Genomic DNA, 26762 nt, shown 5'->3' with positions numbered 1-26762 from the left:
TGGATGATTGGCTAACTTCAACTTTGGGCTTACCATCATTTATCAGAATATCTTTGTGTTTACGAGAATAAAGAAACTCATACAGGTTTGAAACAACATGAGGGAGAGAAAACAATGACAGAATTTTAATTTTGGGTTAAAATATCCCTTTAAACCACGATGTGTCAACTGTTCAAAGTCTTCCCCATTTCAAATTACCATGGTATTACTATCTGATAGCACCACTACTGTCACCGCTAATATAAAACATATTGGCAGCATCATGACGTTTTATCCCGTCACCATGGCAACCGTCCGCAGCATCCTCTGTCCATCCACGCAGCTGGACGGTAAGAGCCCACATGATCACATTCAGACAGACAGCGGATGATGGTGAAGATGTCAGGTGTGTTAGCCCAGGTTAAACAGCTGAAGACAAATACGATACACATCGGATTGATGAGGAATACATCAACAGCATGAAGGTCAGTTCAATGAAACCTTCTATTATTTGCTTTCATAGTTTATATGAATAAGTACGACGTTAAATCTTACACAGATAAATGAAAATAAGCGCTAAACTTCTGAGGTAAAGATGATAAATGACTTTGTGAGTTATCAAACCTTTACATTTCAATGACAGAAACATTTGAACACTGCGTTATTTCAATCCGCTTCTTCACCACTGACGCGACTACACGAGCGCGCGTTTATTCATGTAGTTTATAATCTTCATCTATATGATCGTCAGACAGCATATACAGCTACAGTTATACAAAATATAAGTGGATCAAACCGAGACCTGAGAAAACTTCTTGATTTCGATATTTTTTCGAGATTAAAATAGTTATCTTCGGTATTAAAGGAAACAAGATATCCTAAAGGTAACACTTTACATTAAGCTTTTTCTGTTAACATTAGTAAATGCATTAGTTAACATGAAGTAACAATGAGCAATATAGTATTTTAGCATTTATAAATCGTTGTTAATGTTAGTTAATGCAATTAAAATAGTTTAGGCTATGTTAATTCATTCTGCATTAATTTATGTTAACATTTCCAACTTTACATAAAAAAAATGTGATAGTAAATGCTGAAATTAACACAAACTAAGATTAATGAATGCTTTAGAAGTATTGTTCGTGGTTAGTTCATGTTAGTTAATGCAGTAATTCTCAAACTTTTTCGGTGTACCCCCAAAGAAAATATATTAAATAAATCTAAAACTTAAAAATAGGAATTTTATTAAACATAAAATATCTCTTTTTTTAACATGGCATATTAAACAAAACATATGCAATTATACATCTTAGTGCTGTTGGTTGGTAGCCTTATTTTCTGAGGTTTAATTACACAGAATTAATTATGAGTTAATATATTTTATAAAATGTCATAAAACTAGGACCCCCTGGCACAATCGCATGGCCCCCAGTTTGAGAATGTCTGAGCTAATGCATTAACTAATGTTAACTTATAAAGTGCGTCCAACGTGTTTTCTTGTAAATTTCTTGTTATGTTTAGGTTCAGTATTTTCAGTTTAATCCCAATGAAAAGATTATTAGTTAGTAATTGAAATGTTGTATTTTACATTACTTTTGTTATTTTATTTTTAATGAACAAATTTGACTTTCTTTAGCTGCAAAACCCTCTAAGTGTATGCACTCATTACTACCCGCCTTTTAGGAATTTCCCATTCAAATTTGGTTTTTATGTAAAATCTTACTGTGCGTTCACACCAGCCGCGTTTGAGGAGTCAAAATCGCGTGTACCGCGTCTAGTTTGCTGCTTGAACATTTTGAATGCATTTGGGCGTCTAGAGCGAAGTAGACGCGTGGAAAAAGCAAGCATGTGACACGCGTCAGAGGCTAAATCCACTGCTTGTGGGAGGGCAAGTGCTATGCGGTTGTCTGTTCGCAGAATGGCAGATGCCGCGGGTTGAAAAAACGTCACGTGACTCAAAAGTGAAGTGTGTATTTACAACTGACCAGGTTGCCGAATGTCCTCACTGACACTCTACCAAGCGAGGTCCTTTTTAATTCCTGTCTCTATAGAAATAAGAACTTCATAAGAAGTCTCCGGGTGACTGCTCACGGACAATATCAAGCATTCCTCCATGTTGAATGAGTGACTGCGGGCGGGGCTGCTGCCACAGCAGCAAGCAAACTCATAATTGGTTAATGCGGCTGGAAAATTCGCCAAAGTAAAACATCTTCAAATCAGGCGTCAGACGCAAATTCGCATGAAACGCAAAATGCACCAAAAGCACCATGAGACGGAATCATGTCTACCACGCCACACTTAATGCCTCATTCGAGTAGATATTCTCATATTCAGAAAAAATAGTATAAACCAATACTTAAAGTGACATACTAACGCAAACACCAAATCTAACCCTAAACCGAAGTGACAATGGTTTGAAAATAGGAAAAAGCAGTTGAGTAACCAATCAGTGAGAATGCCACGGAAATATGCGGAGATCCGTGAGAATGCCACGGAAAAATTTGCAAAACATTTCGTGACTATCTAACTTTGTGAGATCATGTTGCATAATTTTTTTTAAATGTAATAAAATCTTAATAAAAATTATTACACTATGAAAAATGTGTTACATAATAAACTCAACAAAATATTGTCAGAACTGTAATCATTTTAAACATTGCAAAAAATATTATTAGTGGTGCTTGCATAATTATTGGTGGACACCAATTCACTGCCAAGCAACCAAATAGAGTACCCTAACCACCGTTTAGCAAGACCTATATATCTGTATTAGAAGAGATGTTAGTGAGCTCGTTTCCTTAATGGCCTTGACTGTAATCATTGGAAGCCAATTCACTCCAAAGCAACCACCCCATGTACCCTAGCAACCGCATAGTAACACACTAGCAGGACCCATCCTATATCTCTAAATCAGAACATGTGTGTGGTCTCTTTTGATGTATGTTAGCAAACAGAACATTGTGAGTTTTGCCAAGGCAAGCACCACTTCACATTTTCTTTAGAAAATTACGTTTTGTATATAATAAAACTTATTTCCCACCCGCATCCACCAGTAAGAAATGTGAAAACAGGAATTAAAAATGAATGACAAGAAAATAAACCTTAAATCTTAAAGGGTGGAACTGTGAGGATTTGGAAAAAGAAACTATAAGTATTATTAAGTATGTGGATAAGTGAGTCATTTACGCCTTGAAATGTATGGAAAAGAATTTATATTGAAAAATAATTACTTTTGTAAAAGTAATTGTTTAAATTATTTGCTGGTATTACCTTATCAACTTATCAATTACATTTTAAGTAAGGAATAATGTAGAGGCAGCCGGTAGTTATCGGGAAATAAGAACACTGAAGGGGCTTATTTCCCGATAACTACCGGCTGCCTCTACATTATCCCGCTTATTACACGGCTACTTGCCACATAAGAAAAAAAACTGGACATGAATATGAATTTGAAACATTTTATTGGCATATTTGTTTTAAATTAACATTTTTATCCTTCCGCGAAACTTTGCACAGATGCATAAAATGATCGTAATACCTTATTAAGATCCTCTGCTTCATACTTGTCTGTCTCCATTTTTTCTCTTTTAGCCAGTCTTTGAGAAGTTTTAATGCCCATTCTGTATTTTTTTGTGTGTTGGCTTCGTAGCTGTCATGCTCTATTTTGTCAAGTTCAGTCTCAGAAAGCTCTCTTTGTCTTGTCGTTGTTCGTTCTTCTATCCACTGTTTAAATGTTTTTTTTTCCGTACATGTTAAAATTACTGTCAAAATGTTCCATTCTTAATTGTGGTTGTCCAGTGTTTGTCACAAGATGGCGCCAAACAGTAATCTTTATTGGCGCGGAGCGATTTTAATCGTACAAGTAGTACCGGCTATACGTTATTACTTTGGAGCGGTTATTATTTGAAAAGAACGAACCTGCAAATGTCTCAACTGACCAATCAGAATCAAGCATTCCAGAGAGCCGTATAATAATTGTTCATAATGTTATTTTATGAGAAATGTATTACATTATGTGAAAAATTAATACATTGAAAAAAATTATTACATTATGAGCTCAAGATTTTATTACATTTTGAGAAAATTATTACATTATGAACATTTAATTATAATAATAATGTAATACATGAAGCAATGATCCAAAAACTTTTTATTTTCCCACGAGGTATTTGTTCCAGAGGTCAATTTATTCACTAGCCAGATCATAAAACAAACAAAGACCGAAAAGTAACTTTAGACCAAATGGGTAACAGCGACAACGTGTGTGCATCTGATGAAACTGTCTATAAGATGTTGACATTTACACTGAGGAGAAATGGGAAACTTATACACAACTATTACAATAGATACTCACTGAATTTTAAGACGGCAACATTAAGAGCCAGGGATGATCAATGTCAAATGTTGTTATTTTGTTTAAAGATAGTTTCTTCATTTACAGTAGTATCATTCTTCTGAAGATATATGTTTAAATGCTTCCTGAACGGTGAAATAAAATGAATCGATCATTAGTTTTCATAGCCCTTGCTCTGCTTGTATTTATAAGCATCAGTGAATCTTTACACATGTTTTGAATGAGTTGGATTGTCATCTTCTGAACTGCAGTAATGTGTGATGTTATACATTAATGTGCAGACATTTACTTACAGTTAGGGCTTTGTTAAAATACCAAACCCATATAAACAATAATCAAGCTTTTAACACATACTGCCAATAAGTGAATAAATCAAGTTTCATCTCAAGATCAGTAATCATTCTAATGCGTACGGAAGCGCAACACTAATAAATGTTTTGTATTTGTTTGTTGTTATAATCTGCGACTGTTACCTTTCAGTCATCACTTTAAAATAATCTGTGTGACCTACATGATCTAAATATATTTATGCTATTACAAAATATAAGACTGTAGCAGATGTTCAAAGTCCAGGCTATCGTCAAACACAAGTCAACAATTCAACCAGCAAACAAAAAAGCAACATTGATCCGTAATACAAGATGCCAGACAAACACAATAAATAAGAACATAACAATGAAAAAACTAATCGAGACTGACCCAATTTATATTGAGTGAAGGTGAACAAATAGACGTAGATGAAAAATTGAGTGGTTTATGTGCTTAAAATGACGTTGGCTCCTTCTAGTGGTTGGGAGGTTTGGCTATCAATGGCAGATGTAAAGTAAATTCGGACTATTATCATTGTATTATAACTCTAGCTGACAATAGATACATACACACAATTATTTATAAAAAATTTTTTTGCATAATTGTATTATTATTGGAATGAGTTATTACAGTTTCAGTGTTTTAGTGTTTTCTGTCCTGTACAAGAACTACATTTTGATTGTCTTAAGTGTTGTGGTACTTCTCTTGTAAAACTCTTGAATAAATGTCTATACTGCTTGTGGTTCAAATGATTCATATAATGAAGAGCAGTATAGCAGAGCTTCAGGTCTGTGTATGTGTGTATTTAACAGTGTTTGAGTTTGACCACCACCTGCTGTTTCCTTGAAACTGAAGCCATTTTCTGTTTAGAGTTTCAGCTCCGCTTCTGTTTGATTGCTGACAAACCATTCAATCAAGAGAAGAAAAACTCTTACTATTCCCATCACGCACGCACGCATGCACGCACGCACACACACACGCACGCACACACACACACGCACACATTCCATAGACGTAATGTTTTTATAATTTACAAACTGAATATTTTATTCCCTTTCCCTAAACCTAACCCCAACTATCACAAAAAACTTTCTGCTACTTCACATTTTCAAGAAACATTATCCTGATTTATAAGCTTGTTTCCTCATGGGGACCTCAAAACTTCCCCACAAGGTCACAAATATACTGGTATTCCTATCTTTGTAGGGACAATTGGTCTATATACAATTGTTTATATTTTTCTGTCATCATCTCCTTTGTCCTCCACCATATGCCATAACATACACACACACACACACACACACACACACACACACACACACACACACACACACACACACACACACACACACACACACACACACACACACACACACACACACACACACACACACACACACACACACACACACGATTTATTCAATCAGATTCAGTTTGAAGCACTTACACACTAGGTACATGCAACCAAATAATTTGTTTGTAATCGTATTGATGGCTCAATCGTATTGAAAAGCCTTCATGTAAACACTTTACAGTTTTTTTTATTCGCTTTGGTACTATTTTCACAAGTAAGGTGTACATTTTCAAAACTCTTAGTACAAAAATCCAAACTGATCACACTTGTAACGCAGCTAGTCATTCTTTCAAAACCTGATGTAATGCTTTCAGTGAGTTGCACATGTTTTCAGTCCACATAGTCATTGTTTCAAATACAAGATTATTGTAATATGTAATGAGAACATTTGGTTTAATCACCGAAACACAACGGTATGATCTTCTTTCAGTTTAGTACTTTTAACAATCAGTTCATCCAACAGCAAACAATGCAAGATACATGTTTCAAATCAGCCTTAATAGTGCTGAAATTAATATGCTACAGTACTAAAAAAATACATATTGCTGTACACAGTTTCACATTAGGCACTACACTTACATTACTTCCATAATCTATCATTTCCAAAATATCCATCCTATGTGTAATCAAGTGAAGGATCAATGAAGACATCCTCTACAATCATTTGAGCAAATTACAGTAGTTTTTTTCAGATATAATTGTAACATATGTATACTTTCTATAATGTAACTGAATGAAAACATAAAATTTAGTGCACACATTACATTACATTACAGTAATTTGGATCGAGCCTGTCTTGAGCATTTGGCCGTAGATTTTTGTCCATCTCTTTGACCTCTCTGTGGGTGCCCATGCCCACCTCTCTGACGGATCCCTTGTCCACAAGATCTTTTTATTCCTTGCTATCTATTGTGCTTCATGTTGAAATAAATTGCCAGTGTTTACACCCCCACTTTACAGTACAGTAAATCTACTGTAATGACCAACTTTGGTTACCACTATGTAAAATCAATTAGCAATAAAGAGTATTTTATCATGTGTGGTTACACATAATTTATATGTTCGTACAAACACAGGTTTTATTTTTGTAGTTCTCAAAATCCATATACTGTATATTGCTGAAATGAAAATATATAGGTTTACCAAATGGTTCAGTGATTAACCATTAAGATCAGTTGGATTTAGTGATGGTCAAATGTATTTACACAAATGAGATGAGAAGCATTTCAAAAGTATTGTGAGCATTGCATTGTGAAAGACAATTACTTCAAATGAAAGATATTTCTTTGATGACACAATGATTAAGTGTGGTGAAAAAGTGAATGTATCATTTTGTGTGTTGTACTAAGTCAATTGAACATATGATTAAATGTTTGAAAAAACTGACTATTTGATGATCTGCCTTGAGTTTTGTACTAACAGTTGTGAAGTTTTACCACATACTTGTGAAAATAGTACCAAAGCGAATAAAAAAACTGTAATCAATAAGAGTGAGATTGATCGGTTGAAAATTTGGATCGTATTGAAGGGGGTGGTGTACTACCATCTGTGATTCGATCATTTGGAGTAAAGTATGCATGTAAACGTGTGAATCGTAGTATTTTCTCAATCCGAGGCAAAAGTACCTTGTGCATATGCGCTGAACATTTGTGCTCAAGTTAACATCATGTCATATTACCTCATATTTGCATCTCACATGATGCTCGTCACAGAAACATGCAATAGAAAGGCAATGGCAACACGCATTATTAAGGTAATAGGGGTCACGCGCTGTGTTCAAGTGTACTTTTATAATATTAGGCTACATAAAGAAATAAAATAGCATTATGCCTTTTGATAATTGTGTTTTCTTGCCTTGCCTTTATCTTGTACATTTATCCAGAGATAAAACATAAACTGAGATGCTGTGCGCTGGGTGGTGTTGCCAAGTCATCTGCTTTTTTCGAGTTCAGATTTGAATACGGTTTAAACTGTCTCTGCGGGTTGTTTTTTCCCTTGGGATTAAAGATGAAAGGATTTGGTTCATTAGTTATTGGCATTTGGACTATGAATAGTCATTGGGATGCTTTTGGGCTAGTTTTGAATGGCCATTGGGATTAGGGGTGTTCTAGATATTTGGAGGCCCTAGGCCAAATTTATTTTGGAGACCCCTCACATTCCTCCAATTTTCAGAATAATGTCAGTAATTGTTTTTTCTACCCTGTAAGAATTCATTTAAGCACTACAGTTATTAAACATGTTTTTCCGCATTACTTTTCTTTTTCATCAAGTTAAAAGTTTATTAGAAATAAAAATGTTATTAGAAATTATGCAAAACCACATGTGTTAAACATTTTAAAGCAGATACAATTTGTTCCCTTTCAATACGGTTCACTTCGCATTGCGTCAGTTTGCTGACGCTATGGGGGAAACTCCTGTTTACTCCGTGATTGAAGCCTATTGGTTAACGTCTGTAGAAAATACAGACCAATGACGTTTGAGCCCGCGCGGGGGCGTGGCACACGTCCCTATATAAGCCGGTGAAATACGTCAAGAGCTCATTACTTTTCTCCTTCAGCGCGAACCTTCTCGCTGCTCCGAAGAAGAAGCCCTTACTCGCCGTCGATCCAAGCACTGCAGCGGACTACAACACACCAGCGTGTTCCCCTGCCGCTTTCCGGTGAGCCTACAAGAGTATCTAAAAGAGCAGAAGCGCGTTGAGATAATGTCGCTTCGGCATTGCGGCTCCTGCCGAGCCCCTTTGCCCGTGGAGGATTTCCACAAAGAGTGCGTCATCTGTCTGGGTCCTGCCCACGCCGAGGCCGTACTCACTGAGGCGGGCTGCGCCCACTGCGAGCTCCTTCCTATCGCGGTGCTGCGCTCCCGCCTCGATATCTTTAAACGGAAGGCTTCCCGTGCTCTCCCGCCTAAACAGCAGCGGAGCCGTGAAGCTGGAAGACACCCTGAGACCGAGTCCACGCCGGCTCATCCCCCGCGTGCTCTGTCTCCCCGCCGTCATCCTGTCACCTTCGCCCGTGAGGACTTACGCCCCCTGCCGAGTGCTAGCGGCATGGTTTCCTTTGGGTCCGGTGACAACTTGGAGATGATGTCATCCTCTGAGGAGTTGGAGGATTGGGCGGCTTCGGATGACGACGCCCACGCAGCCGCCGCCGATGAACCTACCGAGTCGCGTCCTCACGACTCTGAGCTCATCCGCATCTTGACGCAAGCTACGGCGGAGCTCAATATCAAGTGGTCGCCGCCGTCAGAGCCTCAACTCAGCCGGTTGGACGAGTGGTTTCTGCAGCCCGGGCGCCGTCAATCATCCCGCCAACGGCAGGCGCCGTTTTTCCCTGAGGTTCACCAGGAGCTCACCAAATCCTGGCGTGCTCCCCACTCCACCCGAGCTCAGAGCGCCGTCTCCCACGTCCTCTCCGTAGTGGACGGCGCCGACGAACACGGCTACTCTAAGATGCCGCCGCTCGAGGAAACTGTCGCCGCCCATCTCTGCCCGTCTTCAGCCGGCGGATGGAGGGCTAAGTTGAACCATCCGTCGAAGCCCTGTCGCCTGACATCGACCCTGGCGTCGAAATCCTACGCCGCCGACGGACACGCTGCATCCGCTCTCCATACGATGGCGGTACTGCAGGTATACCAGGCAAAACTCCTCCGTGACATGGACGAGTCAGGTCCGGACCCGTCGACCTTTCAAAACCTGCGCAGCGCGACTGATCTGGCCCTTCGCGCCACTAAAGTCGCCACTCAGGCTGTAGGAAGAGCCATGGCCAGCCTGGTTGTTCTGGAGAGACATCTGTGGCTGAACTTGACGGAAATCAAGGACACGGACCGGGTTGCCCTTCTTGACTCGCCCGTGTCACCGTCGGGGCTCTTCGGCTCCGCTGTGGAGGGGTTCACCCAGCGCTTCACTGAGGCACAGAAATCGTCGCAGGCTATGCGGCATTTTCTACCGAAACGATCTGCCTCAGCGTCTGAGACCGGCCGCCCAAAACCGCCGCCAACTCAACGCCCTAAGCCAGCACCAGCTCAGCCCCAGCCGAGAGCTGAACCGGAGGTCAAGCGCCAGCGTCCTGCACGACCGGCTGGCCCGCCTCGACGCCGCGGTCCCCGTCCTAGGATTACGCTGGACCCGACGCCGGCACCGCCTCCCTGAAGAGAGTCTGAGGAGGAAAAGAGGCTCTGGTCCCGCTTCGGCCGGCCCGCCCTCGAAAGTTCTGCGTGTTTCAGTCCCCTCGGGCGCTGGACACACCCTCGCTGTAACAGCGAAACACAAATTTTTACCTTTTCACAAAAAGAGCAAATTTCCTCCTCTGTACACACAAACACACACACACGGCTTAACGTCCATAAGCATATCGACGCTCGCCGTCAAATTTCACGTTTGGCAATCCACCCCCGGTATGCCGGGCTGGATTCTAAACGTAATCCAACACGGTTATTCACTTCAATTCGCCCGGAGACCACCCCGGTTTCGCGGCGTTCTCTACACCACTGTCCCAGACGATCGTATACAGATCCTCAGGGAAGAGGTGCGTTCTTTATTACTAAAAGACGCGATAGAGACGGTCCCGGCGGATCAAAGCGAATCAGGCTTTTACAGTCGTTATTTTCTCGTTCCAAAGAAAGACGGCGGCCTCAGACCGATATTGGATCTACGCGTTTTGAATCGCGCTCTTGCCAAACGGCCGTTCAAAATGCTTACAGCCAGACGAATCATGGCGTTAATTCGACCGGGCGATTGGTTCATATCAGTGGATCTGAAAGACGCTTACTTTCACATTCCGATAGCGCCACGTCACAGGCCGTTCCTAAGATTCGCGTTCGACGGGACAGCATACCAGTACAAAGTTCTGCCCTTCGGATTATCTCTGGCACCACGCACATTTACCAAATGTGCGGATGCGGCTCTCGCCCCTCTCAGACAGAGCGGCATCCGCATATTGAATTACCTCGACGATTGGCTTATTCTGGCACAGTCAGAGAGGGAAATTACTGCGCACAAGACCGTTGTACTCCAGCATTTGGAGAATTTGGGGTTCAAAATCAACCTCCAGAAGAGTTTGCTCACCCCCACGCAGCGAATCACGTTCTTAGGCACGACGCTCGACTCATTAAAGATGCGGGCATGGCTTACACAGGAACGCGCGCTCACGGTCAGACGCGAGGCGGCATCGTTCAAAGCGGGTTCACATCTCCCTCTCAAACGATTCCAGAAAATGCTGGGTCTGATGGCAGCAGCATCCCCACTAATACCGTTGGGAATGCTGTTCATGAGGCCGCTTCAGTTTTGGTTGAAAGCGAAAGTTCCGCCCCGTGCTTGGTTGTCGGGCCGCTTATTAATCAAAATCACGTACAGCTGCGTGAAAGCGCTTTCGATATGGACATCCCCTCACCTTTTCCTCTCGGGCACGGAGCTCGGCTCCGTGAGCAGGAGGAAAGTGGTGACTACGGATGCGTCTGCGACGGGTTGGGGCGCTCACTGCGACGGCGAGCTCGCCTTCGGTGCGTGGAACAACCAGTTGTCTCAGCTACATATCAACCACCTCGAGATGTGGGCGGTTATCTTAGCGCTGCGACACTTTCGACCGAAACTCCAACATCAACACGTTCTAGTGCGGTCGGACAGTATGACGGTGGTTTCGTTCATAAACCACCAAGGAGGGCTGAGATCTCGCTCCCTATCCAGGCTGGCGAAACGGCTTTTATTATGGGCTCACGCGAACGTACGTTCGTTAAAAGCGACTCACGTACCGGGTGTAGCCAATACGGGTGCAGACATTCTCTCGCGCAACGGTCCGCCGCCGGGAGAATGGAGACTGCATCCTCAGACGGTCGAGAGAATATGGACCGTCTTCGGCCGGGCGGAGATCGATCTGTTTGCATCAGACGAGAACGCGCATTGCCCGATCTTCTTCTCGAGACATCACGATGCCCTGTCGCAAGCATGGCCGGCGTGTCTTCTGTATGCTTTTCCTCCGGTGGCCCTGTTACCACAGGTCCTTCAGAGGATAAGAGAGACGAAATGCGCGATAATTCTGGTCGCTCCGTTTTGGCACAATCAACCGTGGCTCCCCGACCTATGGCAGCTGAAAACATCAGCACCATGGCCAGTACCGCTGAGGAAAGACCTCCTATCTCAGGCGAGAGGGACGATATGGCATCCACAGCCGGAGCTATGGAATCTACACGTTTGGTCTCTGAACGGCAACCTTCACGCCTTTCAGGACGAGTGTTAAATACTCTAACTGAAGCTAGGGCCCCATCTACCAGGCGCCTTTACGCTCAAAAGTGGTCTATTTTTTCTGATTGGTGCACGACGAAAGACTTAAACCCAAACACCTGTGAAGTGGAGCATATTCTCTCCTTTCTGCAGGAAATGCTGGACAGCGGTCGCGCGCCCTCGACGCTTAAAGTGTATGTGGCGGCGATAACGGCGAATCACGCCCTTATCGCCGGTCGCACCGTGGGAAAACATGATCTAATCATTAAATTCCTCAGAGGCGCTCGCAGACTACACCCACCGCGACCTAACATGGTCCCGTCTTGGGATCTGTCCACGGTCCTGAAAGCGCTGCGCGGTCCCCCTTTCGAGCCCCTCGAGCAGGCTGACCTGCGCGCTCTCTCGTTTAAAACCGCTCTCCTCCTGGCGTTGGCATCGGTTAAACGAGTGGGCGATTTACACGCGTTTTCAATTGACCCGTCGTGTCTGGAATTCGGTCCTAACGATAGCAAAGTGATCCTTAGACCGAGAGCGGGATACATTCCTAAAGTTTTGACCACGCCATTTAGAGTTCAGGTGGTTTCACTTCTCGCCCTTCCAACGGCGGACGGCGAACAAACCCCGAACACGCTCTGCCCCGTCAGAGCGTTAAGAATATACACGGACCGTTCTGCCTCATACCGCAAGTCAGATCAGCTGTTCGTAAGCTTCGCACAACATTCCTTAGGTATGCCGCTCACTAAACAGAGGCTATCTAAATGGATCGTCGAAGCCATTGCTTTGGCTTACGCCTCCCTGAATGAACATTGTCCAGTTGGTTTAAAAGCTCACTCCACGAGGGGTATGGCTTCATCTTGGGCTTGGTCTACGGGGATTTCTATCGTTGACATTTGTAACGCGGCCGGCTGGTCCTCGCCGTCTACGTTTGTCAGATTTTATAGCCTGGATGTCCCTGCCTTACAAGCACAGGTCTTATCGGCTTAATGATTCACGCGATTGCGTTTCTGTATGCCTTCACGGTGCGTTGCTAGCTCACCGTCATGGCTACCTATTAATAAATCATGCACAGCTCGCGGCGCGCTCAGGGAACCCGCCGTCTCGTGCTCTATTGTATATGCATCATGGTGCGTTTAGAAACTTCACTGTATGCGTATTACTGTCTCATATATGGTGCTTACACTTGCGCTCGCTAGAGCTATGTATATGCTGGGTTAGGGCCACATGCAGTGTCTCTCCGGTAAGGGCACCTCAGTCCGTTGTGTATGCACGGCGGGATGGGATTACGTTCCCCCATAGCGTCAGCAAACTGACGCAATGCGAAGTGAACCGTATTGAAAGGGAACGCTTAGGTTACTCATGTAACCCCGGTTCCCTGAAATAACGGGAACGAAGCATTGCGTCGCTGGCCGTGCTACAAACGTCTACGCAGCGAGTGTTATTCGGCTGCGCGCTTCAGTCGAATAATAATGAGCTCTTGACGTATTTCACCGGCTTATATAGGGACGTGTGCCACGCCCCCGCGCGGGCTCAAACGTCATTGGTCTGTATTTTCTACAGACGTTAACCAATAGGCTTCAATCACGGAGTAAACAGGAGTTTCCCCCATAGCGTCAGCAAACTGACGCAATGCTTCGTTCCCGTTATTTCAGGGAACCGGGGTTACATGAGTAACCTAAGCGTTGTTGTTGTGGATGCAGGAGAATAATAAAAAAAACTTTCCCCAAAGAAAAAAATTAATGAGACAACACTACATTGCAAAAACCCTAACCCTAAAAAACTACAGATGAACACCTCCTAGACATTATTTCATTATAGGTGCTCTATGTGAATCTGTGTGACGTCACTTCTTGTTGATGTTTGAAGTGTTGTCAAACAAAACAAAGCATAGCTAACTCCTCCCCCTCCCTTGCGTGCTTTCTGAAAGAGTCATGAATGCGCCCACCCGTACTCCCAAATCCTTCTTGTCGTTTATTGGCTGGAACACGTTTGTTATGTTTCATGGTTGTAGGCTGCGCTACTTTGTTTTTGTTGCAGTTTGTGGAGCCTGGGCTGTCTACAGAGACCGCGTTTTTTTACAGTGTGTTCAGGGGACAGGCAGCTAGCCTAAAACGTGTGAATTTGCTTAGAGCACTTTTTTATTTTAGCTGGGTATGAAGAGGATTTTGTGATAGCCACTTTCCTTGTCACTTAACTCTTTCACCGCCATTGATGAGATATCTCGTCAATTAAGAGAAAACGCTTCCCCGCCAATGACGAGAGTTTCCGTCTTTCCGCAATACCGATATTATCCACCAGGTGGCTTCCGCAACTTTTTAAACCCGGAAGTATTGCCCTATGGCAAGCGGCTGCATGTCTGTTTTAAAGATCGCTCTGAATGGGATCTCTATGAAAAGTCCGTCACAAAAATGGAATTATCTCTGCTTTTTGCTCAAAATTTGGTGTTTTTGCAGAAACCTACCCATATTCAAAAGCTGATTACAAAAGAACCACTGAAGGTAGGATGAAACGTTTTTTTTGTTTGAAAGCAGAGGGTCTGTTCTTTCATTTGGTATATTGTATGTTAATATATTTAAAGAAGAACATTTTCTGGAAGGCATTAAACTTTGGTGAAAATCATGAAAAACGCTGGCGGTGAAAGAGTTAAAGTCGGTCATCTGCAGAGATTTGAATGCTGTTCATCATAAAGGCTAGGCTTCTTCAACTTCATGCGTGCTGCAAGAACCGACAGGCAAATGACATCATAGCACAGAGAGAGCGAATTGAGAAATCATCCAGAGGAGTTTGCTTATCAATCGTTCTCGCGTTACTTTAATGTCATCCACCTGTGGTTCTTGTGGATTGTCAAAATGTTGTGCATGTAAACAAAGCCATTGCTCAATTTTAAAACACTTGTTACCCTTCTTCTTTCTAATAAAATAGTCTGGGTTTGATTTTCTTTCATTGATATTGTGAGAGTAAATGTGTGAATATGTTGAACAATCACAAAACCAATACTGTAAATTGAATGTTTATTTCTCTCCACATGGTAAAAATAAGTCAATACATCCATGCTTTCCCAATCAGTCAATTCTTTGCACTAAAAATCAGAACATATACTAAATATGATTTAGAATAAACATTTGTGGAGACTAAAACAACACATGAGGAGAAAACACAAAGCTTACTGTAAGCATCAAGTGTGAGGCTGAGAATGTGCTTGTAGTTGTGCAGATCTGCGCTAAGGTTTTGCTTCTTCTACTTCTTCCTTTAAAACAGACAGTGGAGGATAAAGAAAGATAAAAAGTAAAAGCCACATTGCATCAGAAAACATCAAAAGGGAGCCCATTATTGCATTGGTCACGAATGTAGAAACAAGTTTCAAAGTGTCAAAGCAAAGGACAAAAGAGTCAAATTTGTCATTGCATCTAAACGCCTTCATCTCACAGTTTGTTCATGTGGGCACCACTTTGTTATTTTAAAGACAAATGTCACAAACAGAATAAGTGTAAAGTTACACATAAAAGTCTACGCTTGACTCATGCAGTTGGCAGAGAAATGGTGAAATTTAAAGCTCATGTTAGACTTAAAGGTTCTGCAGACGAAGAAGAGATACGACCGGCTTTTAAATGACTAGATGGGCGGTGACATTACTGCGTGCGAGAAACCTGACAAATCTCCAAATGTAAATGCAATTTTTTGCATAGCCGGTTTATTGATTTCTACAATAAGCAGATTTTTTTTATAGTTATCCGCTTATTCTGTGAGAAATGATCACGCAGACTGCTGTTGTGCTCACTGTGTCAAGAGTTTTGTCACTAAAGTATTGAGAAATGTGTCCTACGGATTGTAACAAACTGTAATGCTAAATACCAGTGGCGGCTCTTAACTGCTTTTCCGAGGGGCGCAAATTCAAAATAAGTGTTTGGAGTGTCGTGTGTTGCTTGCGTTTTCAAAATATGTGTTTGTTGCGTCATGAAAAACAATGTGCATCACGTGTTTTGTCAAAATAAGTGCCTGCTGCACATGCATCAAAACCGTTTATGATAAAAGAGTTCACAAAATACATGCAAGACGCTTCCTTACTAAACTTTGATTAAGATTATGGGTGTATCTGGCAAACGCGAGGGTCTCTTTTATCATAAACCCTTTAGATGCATCTGCAGCAGGCACTTATTTTGACAAGACATGTGATGCACACAGCTTCAATTGACGTGCCGAACACATATTTTGAAATTATGAACCACACACATGATGGACTACATACATTTTGTGACAAACTTCACATCATGCACCCTCGAAAAAAGAAGTCACCGGCCCCCACTGCTAAATACTAGATGATTGTCCTGCTTCCAAATGTATCTAATTGGTCTGACTTTAATCATCTGCACTATAAAAAATAGAAACTGTTCTTGAAGAGACATTCTGAACACATTGGCTCATGATGAATCACACAGAAGAACAATACAAAACAATAATACAATATGGTGCCATGACCACCTGCCACATGTGTTTGTAGACACACAAATAATATCACCACTGGATCTCTTTTGTATAAATTTGCTTAATGCTTACCAACAGATATATCACTGAAAATGTATGACAGTGGGTTTATACCAATGAATGCAGTGTTGTATTAGGATCAGGAGGAATATTAGTCAATGTTTCATTAACTGTGTACTGTAATACCTTTTGTCTGATGTGACTGATCATGTGTAATGTGTCTGATGTGTCTGACCGTGTGTAATGTGTCTGTGTCATCAATTCTCTGATGTCTCTCGCTTTACTGCCACAGTTTTCCTCAGGTCACTTCAGCAGTGAACATTTAAGGTTATACACAGACAACTTGACAAATGTTTCCAGCAGCACTTCTGGGCCTTTGGGAGCTTTGCCAATCCCTCTTCAGTCCCTCAGGTGGGCTTTGACTCTTGGCTCTGTCCAAGACTATATGTGTGTATGAAGATAAGCTCAAGGACAATGATGTAAGTTTAACTTAAAGAATTAGTTCAGCCCAAAAGGAACATTTAACCCTTATGTTGTGTTTAAACCTCTTATGTTTTTCTTTGTTCTTCAGAACCTAAACAAAGATTTTGTGTTATTTTGGGTTTTTGGGGTGACTATGGGAGTGAATAGTGACTTCTTCTTCAGGCTTCAAAAGAACACACAAGTGTTTACTTAAAACTCATAGTTGAACATCATATATATTTATATATTCATACATACATACATAAAAGGTTTTCCTGTGAAAGTAATTTCTTCATGCTTTAAAATAGCTTGAATGTAACGCTACACCCTTACTTACCTTATTTAGTATACATGGATCTAGGAACATGCACATTAGTCCCCACCTCCACTATTTCACACCACATCCGACCATATATATATATAAGATGCTATGTTTGGCAAATTCAGACAGCTGATGGTTTTACAATGCATACGTGAACTGCCCGTGCTGCAGTCGTGCAGCATACATACATAATATCTATTATTCGAAACTACTGATCCACTTTTTCAACTGTGATGTGATTGGTTCCTGCGTTGAATCATGCATCTGCACATGGTTTATCTTAAAGCATATTAAAAACACCACATAGTAATATAAACAACAATAAGAACTTACTTTTCACCACAGAGGGACTTAAAGACCAGATGCAAACATCACAGTTGACACAAAAACCAGCATACCAACCATATGTTGTGTTTTGGTGCTGGTTTGCTAGTGACCACCAGCTAAACGAGCATAGACCAGCATAATTCCCATGCTGGTTTGAGGCTGTTTTTTTCAGCAGGGTTGTTTCCCAGACATTACACATTATTTAAAAATCATAAATGACACAGGCACATGTCAACACTTTTATTAAATAGATTATATTTTAGTTACACTTAAGTTATGTACACTTGATTAATGACATTTTTGTGGTCTCTTGAAGCTTGAAGAGATGGTGACCATCCAATCTCATTGTAACCAGAAAACACAAAACAACACTTTGTAAAAATCAATGTTTTGGTTCTGAACTGAGAGAGAGAGAGAGATAATTTTAAAAGCTCTTTATTCACAAATATACAAAAATGCTTACATCAATAATACAAATCAATAAAAAAAAATTCAGTAAATTACACTGCAGAGTTGAAAAATGATACAGAACACAGAGCCTACTTACTGCGCTATTTCAACACAAAAGAAGGAAAGTCATTAACTTGAACAAAATTAAAATCGATAAGCACTTTGGACTTTACAAAAGCTGAGGAAAGAACACTTACTTCATGCTCAGGTTTTTGTTCAATTACTGTAAGTTCTTCCTACTTATGTAGATTGCTATAGTTTTGCTTGACCCAAAATAAAATGAAGGAACAAACGTCTTTTCAGTTAATATCTCACAGAGGTTTCTACAGAAAAAGCTTAAGAAATGACATTTTCACGTGTAGCGCCAAGTTGTTTAAATAGCAAATGCATTTGCGCCCATTTGGCGCCCATGGGCGTTCTGATCTAAAAACGAGGTGTGTTCAGGCGCGTTGCTATTTTGAGGCAACTAAAATAGGCGCAATATGTTTTGTTGTTATTTAATGAGCGCGTTAGAAATATGCGCCTATAAACAGGACGACAACGCGGGTTTGCTTATCACACACATGGATGCGCAGCAGCACAAAAAAGCTTTTAAATATGAAAAGGTAAAGCATTCAAATGTTAAAGATTATTATTGAGTCTCTTGGACATATATGTCGTTAAATTAGCAAAAGTGGATTCGGACATGATTCGGAAGCGTTTAAACCGTGCGCTGTGCGCTTTAAACAATGCGCTTAGATCGGTAAAATAGGGCCCATAATGTTGGAAAAGGGTCATCACTATTGGGAATTCTTATCCCAGTACAAAAATCTGATTTTAAAAGTCTTTCTTCAGTTGTTAAAGCAGACTGATATTTAACCATCAGTTGAGAAACTATTTGGGTGGAGGAGATCCTGAGGTGTGAGGCTGCTTGGTCAATATTAGAAAAAGTGGGTACAGCCAGATCACAAGTTAGCCCCAAGGTGGTAATATTAGAGCTGCACAATATGGAGTTTAGACCACGAAAACTAAAATCAATGTCAGATATGTCCAAGCGGGCTCCATATACTAAAGGCTCTTTTAACAGCCAATCTAGCGAGTCCATATCTTGCATTTTTTTTAAATGAAAGAGGCTCCATACTTCTGATAAAAAACTGCCAAGCCTTGAGTGTCCAACTTAAGGGGGTCTATCAGAAAGAGGGATTTGACCATTTGTCCAGGGATTTTGCCTCCCAAGCACCGTAAGAAAGCACAAGCAATGGCTCTCCAGCCAAATTTTGTTGAACCCACAAGTAGTCTCTTTATAAACTGCAGACAGAAAGCTTCTGTTCTGCTTTGAATGTTCTACCCTCCTCTTTGAACATAAAATACTTTGAAGAATCCAGTGTAATTTGTCCAAAAATAAATCTAATAAAACTGCTTGAATTTCTGCCAGCAACTTTGGTGGTGGATCTACACAAGCAAGTTTATGCCAGAGAGATGAAGCGACTAAGTTGTTTATAACTAGAATACGCCCATTGTAAGACAACTTTGGAGCCAGCCACTTCCATTTGGTTAAACAACCAAGCTTCTCAACAAGTCCTTCACAGTTTTTTGCATGGTAATTTTATCACCTAGAAAAAAACTAATATTTAAAACCACCTTAACTCAAAAATACTTCAAGTTAGTCACATTCCCAAAATGTAATGCTTTACTCTTATTCCAGTTTTGGCAGAGGATAAGAACTTAAAATCATCAAGCAAATTTAATAAACACTGTACATCACTTTGACTATTGATCCCTATGAGCACCTCATCTGCATAAGCTGATAAATGAACATTGAAGTTAAAACCAGGTATATGTAAACCACTTAACTTAGATCTTATTTGTTGCAAAAGGGATTCTATGGAAATTGAATAGAGCATGTCTGACAAAGAACACCCTCGCCTGACACCCCTACCAACTTGAATGGGAGTGCATAAACCACCATTCACTTCCAGCATACTCTCAACGTCACTGTATTATCAACAAATTCTTGTCAAAAACCAAATGCTGTTAAGGTTTTCCAAAAAAAGTTATGCTCAACTCTGTCAAAAGCCTTCTCTTGGTCTAAAGAAATTAAAGCAAAATCCAATTTATACAGTTTGGAGACTTCTAAAATATCATTATCATTGAAATATTATCAAAGATTGTTCTACCAGGAACGCAGTAGCTTTGGTCCGGATGAATGATTTGTTGCATTACTTCCGCCAACCTATTTGCCAAAGATTTAGAGAGCAGTTTGTAATCTGTGCAGAGCAGTGAGATGGGACGCCAGTTCTTGATGTCAGAGAGAGAGGTATAGGCTATGTCCTGCTGTCAGTCTTGTACTAATGTAGAAGGTAAATAAACATTTGGCTACTTGGTTATGGTAAAACTGTTTTTTGGCTAAGAAGTAAGTTCTGAAAGCTTGAAAAATGACCTCCAAAAGAAAATGATATTTCTCAGCATGTGAAAAGATATTAAATATGTTTTCAGTTTGTCACACCACTGAAAAATGTGTGTTATTAACCAGCCAGCCAAATTTGAATGATTAAAAAAACGGCAAGTAAATAAAATAAGTTATCAAAATCTATAAAAAACAGGCAGGATTCTCTATTCTCAAACACTGTCCACTGTGGTTAGAGCTGAAACCACACCCACTAGCAGGAAAGCTGCGATCTCTCTCTCAACTTTCAAACAAAGCTATGGACCTGAATAGATGCTTGCGATTGTGTTAGGGGCGGGGTCATGCTCGGTGGCTCCAGTGCATCATCGAGCTTTTGTTTTAGCCCCCCCAAATAATCCTGAACTCAGAAATGTGGAAAAACTTTAAAACTTGTGTACAGTCTTTGTACTGTTTCAGCAATTCAATTCTAACAGTTATAATGTGTGCAGAAACAATTGTCTGACATACTATACACCAGGTATATACAACCCTGCTCCTGGTGAGCAACTGTCCTGCAGACTTCAGTTCCAACCCAACCACAATTCTAAAGGAGCTACAATCTACAGGACGGTAGATCACCAGCTGTAGACTTTAATGTAACACTGGTCTTAAACAGAATTGTTTAGTGTTGATCAGTGGCGTGTTTACCATTTTGGGGGCCCTAAGCAAAGTCCAAGGACCTGGGGCCCCCCATGCCCCAACATTAAGAAAAAAATTCTTGGTTTAAAAATACAAATAGTGCCAATTGTCTTATTCAAAAGAATAAAGAATCATTATCTGTCAAAAACATAAAGGTCTTGGTTTTACCGCAGTGGTTTCCAAACTTTTTCCAAAAGGCCTCCCTTTTGTACAGAAAAATATTTCTAAGCCTATCTCAGATATATCCTTTGCTGGCAAATTCCTTATAAGATGTATTTAAAATGATGTAATTAATACAGTACTGCAACTTCAGTGTGTGATCTTAAAAAAAAAAGAAGAAAAAAGCGGAATGCTTACCACGCAGACTTTTTATAACTCTGCAATCATTAAATAAAAAAATCATTAAATAAGTTAACCGCTTGTGGACAGTAGGGGGCCCCCCAAGCCCGTGGGGCCCCAAGCAATTGCGTGGTTTGCGTGGTGGGTAAACACGCCACTGGTGTTGATCTGTTCATAAGAATAACACATTACCAAGATCTGTAATCAGCATATCAATTTCTATGTACAATCAAATAGCATAATTCACATGTCTCTTGGGCTTGAAGTATGTAGTCATATTTTCTGATCTCTGGAGATCCATTGATGATGTGGTGATCCAACCTTTAATGCTTTGATCTTTGAGAAATGTCGTCTTCTCTTAAGAAGAGCTTTGAATAATAAATGCATTCATAGATGTGATTTTGAATGTCAGTGAGTGCTATTTTCTATTAATTTAATCACACTGCTGCTTAAATGAATTTTTAAGTAGACATGTGACATTACGACACACAGTGTGCTGTCAGATTATTCTCTGACACTTGACACAAATCAGAACAATGATTTTCCAGCACAGCATCTGAAGAACACAAACCTGAACTCAAATTAACCTGCAAAACTGAGGGAAAAACACAAGTTAACACAAACACTGATCATACATTTAGTAAAGACTATTTTGCACTTTATACTCTATATATGTCAGATTGCAGTCACTTTTATTTATAGATTAAACACATTTATTTGATAATATGCATGAACACTGTGGGCTCATTTACCATAAACTTCATTCTCACTTTGACTTCATGTAGACCAGTAATTCTCAAAGTGTGGTCCGCGGACCACTATTGGTCCGCCAAACCCCACCAGTGGTCCGCCAAAAGATGACCTAAACTAGGCAAGTGTTTATTCAATCGTCACTTATTTAAGTAGATTAAAACAGTTGCATATTAAACTTAAATTTAGCTTATCCTTCCTATTATGTTGTTTTTTGGGGGCGTGTTAGAGTGAGATTTTGTTAGGTGGTCCTCAGAAAAAAATTGGAAGATAAAGTGGTCCTTGGGCTGAAAAAGTTTGAGAAACACTGATGTAGACCAATCAATGTTTGACATTATTAAAATATGCTGACCGCTCGACATGTCTTTGAACTGCTCTCATGATACTTTGATGTCAAACGCTGATCAGTCTGTGCCGTCTTGCATGTAGTCAAACAGTCCTGTTGACTGCACAGATGTCTGTGGGCTGTGTTTTCAGCATTATCAGTCATTATCAGTCTATTAATCATCTGTTCTTACCACTTTACATTTATTTAATGTTTTCATTTTGATAGAGGATATATGAACCATGACAGATCAATGTTGTACTCAGCACTCGGTTAATATGACAGTATTTGTAAAAGCAGACAGTTTTTAGATAATCTGTTCTATAATGTCTCATAACCCATTACTGTGTGTCAGGGCTGGACTGGTAATTTGGCATACCGGTGGGCCGACGTCCTTGGGGGCCGGTGAATATAATATGATTTTTTTTTATTGGCCAACGACCGGCCCAAAAAGCAGGGACGGCGGCATTGGTTCATTTTCCATACTGACACTGGGCTGGCCCAATCATCTCTTAACAAGCTCCACCCTCCCCCTGTTTCTTCTTTCAGATGGACAGTCACAAGAAACAGAGAGCGAGTATCATACAGACGTATCATACATCTGACACTATTTTTGTCTGACCAGCCACTCGTACATCACGCAACGCAGCCCGTTGCTCACTTTCTTTTTTTGTGTGAATGTAATTTATTAATGGCTCTAAAAGGCGCAGTGGCAATGTCCTGCATTTTCCAAAAAAGTTATTTGTACACGGTGTGACTTTAAAAATCACAACACATAAATAGGAAAATGTTTGCGTTATTTTGTCACTTATTGGGAGCAGTTTGCTAGCTGGAGCCATTCACTTCTAGTCTTTGTGCTAAGCTAAGCTAAGCTAGCGGGGCTGTGTCAGACAGAGTTACAGCACGCCCGGAGATGAGAAAAGTATGTAAGTACTTATCTAACTCTGGGGGATACGGTGAATAAGCAAAATTTCCAAAGTGTGGGCGTGTTCCTTTAAAAGTGCATTTTAGTTCATATTCATCATGTTTCAAGATAGCAAGGATAAGTACACTTAGATAATTTTAAGAACATCTTAAGAAGTACTAAAGAATTTTTTTTAGTATATTAAGTACAAAATTAGTGTACTACTTTTTTTATCTGGGCTTTCATCACATTCAGGCAGAAAATCAATCTGATCAACATTCACTCATTCTGTTTCTCTCTACAGAATTAAGCTGACGGTATTTAACTCTTTCATTAACTTCTTACAATTTATGGTGTTAAAAGCTCCATGTGTCTTAATCAGCTCCTTCATGTATTGTGAATCCCTATATGGGTTTGGCCACTGTTAAGGACACTTGGTCACTACACACTGGAACACAGATGACTTATTTTCCTGTAATGGGACTATTTAAAGGGCATAGTTAAACGTCAGCAAGGGTTTTTATCACCAACAGGCAGAAGCGAGCTCTCTCTTTTTTCAATGCCGCTTCACGTACTTTGATTATTCTGTTACAGGTCTGTGCAAAATTTCAGCCGAACTTTAAAGGTGACATAGAATGATTGAACGGGGTATTTATCCTTGTTCTGTGATGTGACATGTAGACAAAAACATTTTTGTTTGGGTCTGTAATGCCTTAGAAGCTTCCTAAAACCTCTCTCAGATAGCTCTATTAGGGTGGGGGATTTTAAACAAGTGGTTTTGCACCTATTTGGCTCCCCCTACTGGCTTAACTTGCAATCTCATTACTGATTGGCTGACTTTGCTGCCACTCAAAAAATGTAGCCAAATTATTTTAAAGTGAAGGGACAGTGAGATGCCTGTGATGTCATAAGCATCAGTTTTTCAGATTGGGCTGTTTTCTGGCTGACATTTCTAAAAGAGGAATTTCTATTAAACTGAGATGTTTAGCATGTCTAGCACTTTTGTATGTTCGTGAATGCGGATAGACTACCATTATTCAACAAAGACAAGGTAAAAATGGTTTATCATTCTCTGTCCCCTTTAAATTTGAACTAATTTGATGTTTCCTTCTTGTCTAACGATGTGTGCATATATGAATCATGAATAAATAATGGCAAAAGTTTTGGCTAAACTGTTCCTTTAAAGTCCTTTATTTAACCCTGTTTATCTGTGTCTTTCACAGGGTGCTAGTTGTCCAGAAGAGAAGTCTTTCTGTCTGTATTCCTGGTTTTCCAGGAATCAAATACTCTCAGATTGAGGTCCCGGCTGTGGGATGGAGATGGAACGTTACTTGGGGGAAAATTCTGCCGCTCCGCCCAACGCCACCAACGTCACAACCACAACAGGGGCAACGTTTCATGTTAAGGCGTTGACAGAACGATTAGCCCTGGTGGCTCTGTTGGCTTTGCTGACGCTACTGACGGCCATCATGAACGCTGCTGTTATCGCGGCCATTTGCACCACCAAGAAGCTCCACCTCCCCGCAAACTACCTCATCTGCTCATTGGCTGTCACTGACTTCCTGGTTGCTGTGCTGGTAATGCCTATTAGCATCCTCTACATCACCATGGAGACGTGGTCTTTGGGGCAGATTGTGTGTGAGGCGTGGCTGAGCGTCGACATGACCTGCTGTACTAGCTCTATTCTGCATTTGTGCGTCATAGCACTGGACCGCTACTGGGCCATCACCAAAGCCATCGAATATGCACGCAAGAGGACAGCTCGTCGTGCGGCCATCATGGTGGCGACGGCGTGGCTGATTTCTGTGTTTATCTCTATACCTCCTCTGTTTTGGAGGCGTCGGGAGGACGGCGGTGGCCCGCAGCAGTGCATCATAGAGCACGATCACGTGGGCTATACCATCTTTTCAACCTTTGGCGCATTTTACATCCCCATGACACTCATCCTCATCTTGTACTCGCGCATCTATGCCGCCGCCAAGACGCTGTATCAGAAACGGGGCTCGTCGCGACACCTCAGCAGCCGTAGCACCGATAGCCAGAACTCTCTGAACCACTGCCGGGTCACGCACGCTTTCTGCATCTCCGACCTCTCAAATTCTGACCCTACAACAGAGTTCGACCGGAACAACATCGCAATTCGCATGCCATCCATCGATATGGAAATGGCAGATTCAGATGAGAGGAATCAGATCTGTACGTCCCGTGAGAGGAAGGCTGCACGGATTTTGGGCCTTATCATGGGAGCTTTCATCCTGTGCTGGCTACCATTCTTTCTGAAAGAGCTGCTGGTGGGCCTGAAGATGTTAAATCCACCGCCTCACGTGTCAGACCTTCTCACGTGGCTGGGCTACATGAATTCTTTGATTAACCCGTTGCTCTACACCAGCTTCAATGAGGACTTTAAACAGGCCTTTAAGAGACTGATCGGACGCAAAGAGCACACATAGGCACAAATTGTACCTTAAAGAGACTCTTAAACTAAATCATGCACAACTGAGTTCTAGATTTTGGATTTTCACTAAAGTCAATATGTTTCTCAAGAGAAAGTATCACTTGAAACATTACTTGCTGATATCATTTCCTAACATTTTAATAAAACCCAATGAAAACCCACTCTTTGCTTTTTTACAGCACAGAATCATTTCATTCATTTTGACACAACAGAGATCTCAGCAATAAACTACATTATTAACTTTAATTATACATTAAAGGTAGGGTAACACATTTTGAAAAATGCTAACGGTAGCCGCCTAGCAATGTAATCCCGATCCCACCCTCAAGTCAAATCGCCATCCAAAGTCACGCCTCTTTCCAAACACATGAACACGCACAGATCAGACGGTCACGTCTCATGTCTCATTCACCAGTGAGAAAACTTTGCAGTACAAAGTGAATAACACTTCCAAAATAACCAACATAAACAACTGGTTTACATCAGAATTAGTTTAAGCACACGTTCGGTTGTGTAGACGTAGTAACTATATCGTTATGCTAATCCGTAAACTAACACAAATTTCATAAGCAACACAACGTTTCATCAAAGTAGAATATCTGAATCCATCTCAATACAAACATATCGCGTACCTACCTTACCAAAATAAACAGTGCAACGACCCTTTCAGAC

At 41.0% G+C, this 26762-nt stretch overlaps 1 protein-coding gene across 1 annotated transcript; it reads left to right on the top strand.

The window, feature by feature from the left end:
• The first annotated feature begins 344 nt into the window (after positions 1-344).
• Positions 345-26199, top strand: LOC135738702 (5-hydroxytryptamine receptor 1E). The gene is made up of 2 exons (XM_065256752.1): positions 345-464; positions 24859-26199. Exon 2 carries the CDS (start codon positions 24949-24951, stop codon positions 26083-26085), a length of 1137 nt encoding a protein of 378 aa, XP_065112824.1. The 5' UTR covers positions 345-464; positions 24859-24948; the 3' UTR covers positions 26086-26199.
• The last annotated feature ends 563 nt before the right edge of the window (positions 26200-26762 follow it).

Source organism: Paramisgurnus dabryanus, chromosome 12, assembly GCF_030506205.2.
Source record: "Paramisgurnus dabryanus chromosome 12, PD_genome_1.1, whole genome shotgun sequence".
Classification (NCBI taxonomy): Eukaryota; Metazoa; Chordata; class Actinopteri; order Cypriniformes; family Cobitidae; genus Paramisgurnus; species Paramisgurnus dabryanus.
Note: the sequence above shows the minus strand (reverse complement) of the source record. Positions and strands in the feature narration are given on the sequence as shown.